The sequence below is a fragment of the Theropithecus gelada genome, unplaced genomic scaffold, assembly GCF_003255815.1.
Source record: "Theropithecus gelada isolate Dixy unplaced genomic scaffold, Tgel_1.0 HiC_scaffold_16022, whole genome shotgun sequence".
In the NCBI taxonomy this organism is placed as follows: Eukaryota; Metazoa; Chordata; class Mammalia; order Primates; family Cercopithecidae; genus Theropithecus; species Theropithecus gelada.
In genome coordinates, this window is record NW_020257794.1 from 11,656 (window position 1) to 16,190 (window position 4,535).

At 47.6% G+C, this 4,535-nt stretch overlaps 1 protein-coding gene across 1 annotated transcript; it reads right to left on the minus strand.

Moving 5' to 3' along the window:
- Positions 1–2,525: 2,525 nt before the first annotated feature.
- LOC112617314 (cytochrome P450 2A13-like) lies at positions 2,526–4,192 on the minus strand (the record flags this gene model as incomplete). Its single annotated transcript, XM_025374071.1, has 3 exons — positions 2,526–2,707; positions 3,343–3,484; positions 4,005–4,192. Coding segments are annotated over 3 exons (512 nt in total), but the record flags the coding sequence as incomplete, so codon positions are not given.
- Positions 4,193–4,535: the final 343 nt, after the last annotated feature.

A 4,535-nucleotide genomic window follows, 5' to 3' on the forward strand; every position in this document is an offset into this window, starting at 1 on the left:
AGATAGATAGATAGATTTTTTTTTTTTTTTTTGCTTGCTTTTTGAGACAAAGTCTCACTGTGTCACCCAGGGTGGAGTGCACTGGCTCCATCTCAGCTCACTGCAACCTCCATCTCACAGGTTCAATCAATTCTCCCACCTCAGCCTCCCAAGTAGCTGGAACTGCAGGCGCATGCCACCATGCCTGGCTAATTTTTGTATTTTTAGTAGTGATGGGGTTTTGCCATGTTGGCCAGGCTGGTCTCAAATTCCTGACCTCAACTGATCCACGTGCCTTGGCCTTCCATAGTGCTGTAATTACAGGTACGAGCCATCACGCCCAACCGTATTTCATTGTATGAACATAACACAGTTCGTTTATCCATTCACTTATTGAAGAACATCTTGGTTACATACAAGATTTGGCAACTATGAATACATAGCTGCTATAAATATCTGTGCAGAAATTTTTTGTATGGCTATACGTTTTCAACTCTTTTGGGTTAATACAGAAGAACATGATTGCTGTATCACATGGTAAGAATATGTTTAGCTTTGCAAGAAATCTCCAATCTGCCTTCCAAAGTAGCTGTGCCATTTTGCATTCCCATCATCAATGAATGACAGTTCCTGTTGAGCCACCTCCTTGTCAGCATTTGGTGTTGTCAGTTTTGGATTTTACTCATTCTAATAGGTGGGTTGTGGTATACAACTATTGTTTTAGCCGGGCGCGGTGGCTCAAGCCTATAATCCCAGCACTTTGGGAGGCTGAGACGGGCGGATCACGAGGTCAGGAGATCGAGACCATCCTGGCTAACATGGTGAAACCCCGTGTCTACTAAAAAATACAAAAAACTAGCCGGGCGAGGTGGCGGGCGCCTGTAGTCCCAGCTACTCGGGAGGCTGAGGCAGGAGAATGGCGTGAACCCGGGAGGCGGAGCTTGCAGTGAGCTGAGATCCGGCCACTGCACTGCAGCCCGGGCAACAGAGCGAGACTCCGTCTCAAAAAAACAAACAAACAAAACAAAAAAAAAAACTATTGTTTTAATTTGAAATTGCTACTGTCATATGATGTGGAGCATCTTTCCTTATTCTTTTTTGCTATGTGTATATTTTCTTTGGTGAGGTGTCTGCTCAGATTGTTTGCCCATTCTTTAATTGAGTTGTTTCCTATTGTCGAGTTTTAACAGTTCTTTGTGTATTTTGAATGTAAGTCCTTTATCAGATATGTTCCCTGCAAATATGTTCTCCCAGTCTGCAGCTTGTATTGTCATTCTCTTGACAATTCTTTTGCAGAGCAGAAATTTTTAATTTTAATGACACAGAACTTATCAATTGCTTCTTTCAAGGATTGTTCTTTTGGTGTTGTATCTAACAAGTCATCACCAAACTTAAGGTCATCTAGATTTTCTCCTGTATTATCTTCTAGAAATTTTATACTCACTTTTCATTTAGGTCTATGATAAACTTAGAGTTAATTTTCGTGAATGCCGTAAGGCAGCTTCTAAGGGGGACATAAACTAACTTCCTTGAGAGTGGGCAGTGACTGTGAAACTCTTAACTGGGTCTTACAATGGACCCCAGATCCATCAGGAGAGCCCCACCTTCAGAAACACATAGTGGAATGTGTTTCATGCATACACGGAGAAGAATATGCAGTCATATGCTCACATGCACACCTGCACATCATCACACACATGCATATGGTACGTCTTCATCCAGAGTTCTCTCGGCATTCTCTGAAAGTGGTTCTCTCCTTCAACTTCTTCATTAAGAGATACAATGACAGAAAGTCATTAAAATTAAAAACTTCTGCTGTGCAAAAGAATTGTCAATGGACTGACTCTGTATGTCCATTCATGTCTCATTGTGTCCCTGTACTGACTCTGAGTGGGCCACAGTGGCCTTACCTGGTAGTGAGCTCAGACTGCACCCCGGTATTCAAAGCATGCTGAGTAGGTGAGAGTGTGGGCAAGTGTGCAGTGAAGGTAGGACAGCCACCCTTCAGGTCTCTGGAAAAACCCTCAGGACAGGGATGTTCAGGACGTCTGATGCTATACTAAGCTGTTTTACATAAGGTAGGGTGCTTTTTAAGAATCTTTCTAGAGGGCTGTGGGCACAGATCTGTGTTCAAAGATTTTCTGGGCGCATATGTTTTGTGAGACATCAGATAGAGACAACTTTTTGAGTCTCAGCTTTGTCACGTGTAAAATGGGCATGAGTGCTGTTCCCCTTTGCAGAGGTTTGCGGCAATTAAGTGAGGTGAGCGTGCAACGCTTTTTGAACAAAGCTGACATGGAGGTACTTGTTCAGGAAATAAGAGCTGCTATTATTACTACTCTCCATAGCATACTATAAGGTTTCCCTTCCTCTCATCCCAGCTCCGAAGGACATCATCAAGGTGAACTGAGCCCCTTCTGTTTCTTCTCTTCCCTCTAACCACCTAGTCTTCCTTTCCCCTATCCTGCAACCATTCTTAGTCCCGCCCCTCCCGTGAGCCCCGCCCCTGGCCCCGCCCACCAGACCTGCCCCAGCACAGCCCTCCCTCAGCGGGGCAGGAAGCTCATGGTGTAGTTTGGTGGGATCGTGGCAAAGCCCACGTGTTTGGGGGACACGTCCATGTCCTTGGGCGACTGGGGGGACTTGAAGCGGAAGTTCTGCATGATGGTGGTGAGGAAGAGAAAGAGCTCCATTCTGGCCAGGCCTTCTCCAAAACAGTTCCGCTTTCCTGAGGGGGAGAGGCGGGAGGGGTGGAGGTGAAGCCCACTCTCAGTGCAGCCTCGCCCCACTACCGACCTCCAGCTGTGGCTCTCCCAGGGAGGAGAGGTGGAATATTATGGCCTGAGAGACTTTCAGAGAAGCCTCAGTTTCTTTCTATAAGAGATATAACAATGGTGAACCAATATTGATATTACTGACCAAAGTCCATAGTTTACATTAGGGTTTCCTCTGTGTTGTACAGTTCTACGGGTTTTGAAAAAGGCATAATGTCACGCATCCATCAGAGATGGATGATCCATGCCAGGTGTAGCAATGGGAGGTTTAGATGCCCCTACCTGCCAGACACACTTGTAAATATGACTGCTGTGCTGTGTCATTATCTCCTTTTCAGGGATCTGAAGAATCTGCTGTGTGACCCTAGACAAATAAATCTATGGGGGAAGATGCTTCCTTCCCTTTTACCTGGGCGCAGGTATTGGGTGGTTGGTGGTTAAGGTAGTATCAGCTGGTGGCTTAAGGGTAGATTCTAACAGGAACTTCCAAGCTGGAGAAATACCAGGCTACACCACAGAGAGGGGAGCTGGGTGAGGGAGGCTCCTGCTGGTGTGAGCAGTGGCCTGGCGGCAAACAGTGGTCTCTTACCGATGGAAAAGGGCACAAAAGCGTCACTCTTCTTAAACTGCCCCTTCTCATCCAGGAAGTGCTGGGGATTGAAGTCCTGGGGGTTGGAGAAGAACTTGGGGTCTTTCAGCACGGAGCCCAGCATAGGGAACACTTCGGTGCCCTGGGAGGGAGGAGGAAGGTGTGTGTGATCAGGCAGGTTGGGGACTGGTGAAAGTACACAGGGGCTGGAGGGAGAACTAGGGTGCCCCAGGTAAGGGGAAGTGGCAGGCATGGAGGAGTTGGGGTCCTCTGAGGGAGGAGTTTTGGGGGATAGAAAGTTCATGTCTCTGAAACAGGAAGTTTGGGAGACATGGGGTCCATGTCCTGCTAGGCAGGGTACTTGGGGGACCTGAGACTTGTGTCCCTAAGGCAAAAAGCCTAATGGAAAAGGGGCTCCTATTTCTTAAGACAGGAAGTTTGGGAACATGGGGTTGATTCTCCTGACACAAAAAGTCTGGGGAGATGCAGGACTCAGGAGTCTCTAAGTGGGAAGGTGGAATGGATGTGGTGGTGGGGGAAGTCTTCTTTGACTGATTGAGGGAGTGGGACAGGGTCTAGAAAGCTTCTAATGGGGGTGGGATGCTGGGGATACAGAGAGAGGCTGGACGTCCCTGTAGTCTGAGTGGGGTGGGGGACAGTACCTTAGGGAGGAAGAAATCTCTAAACTTGGTGTCCTTGATGACCCTGTGGGCCACACCCAGGGGGAGCATGTCTCCAAATCTTTGGATCTCGTGGATCACTGCCTCCGTGTAGGGCATCTTGGCCCAGTCCTCAAACTTGGGCTGCCGGTTCTTGCCGATCACTCTGTCAATCTCCTCGTGGACCTTGGCTGGGGGAGGAGGGGGAATGTGTTTAGGTATTTAGGGGTCTCAGAGAAGGGATTATAGTCCAAATAGGTAAAACGGGGTGGATTACATGGCTCCACCAATGACATGGAGGTAGACCACTCATAACAGACATCAGTGATTCACATTGTTGGAGCAGGATCCTGTTAACCAGGTTGTGCCAAAATCACAGGGGAGGCACAGGGAGGAACATAGGAGATGATCATCCGGAGGAGTAGACAGTGGCACTCAGTGGGCTTGGGAGAGGAGTGGCTGACAGATCACTGCAGACATTTTCAGTATTTTAATAGCCAGTGAGACTCAGCTGATGCCTATCAGCTGAATATT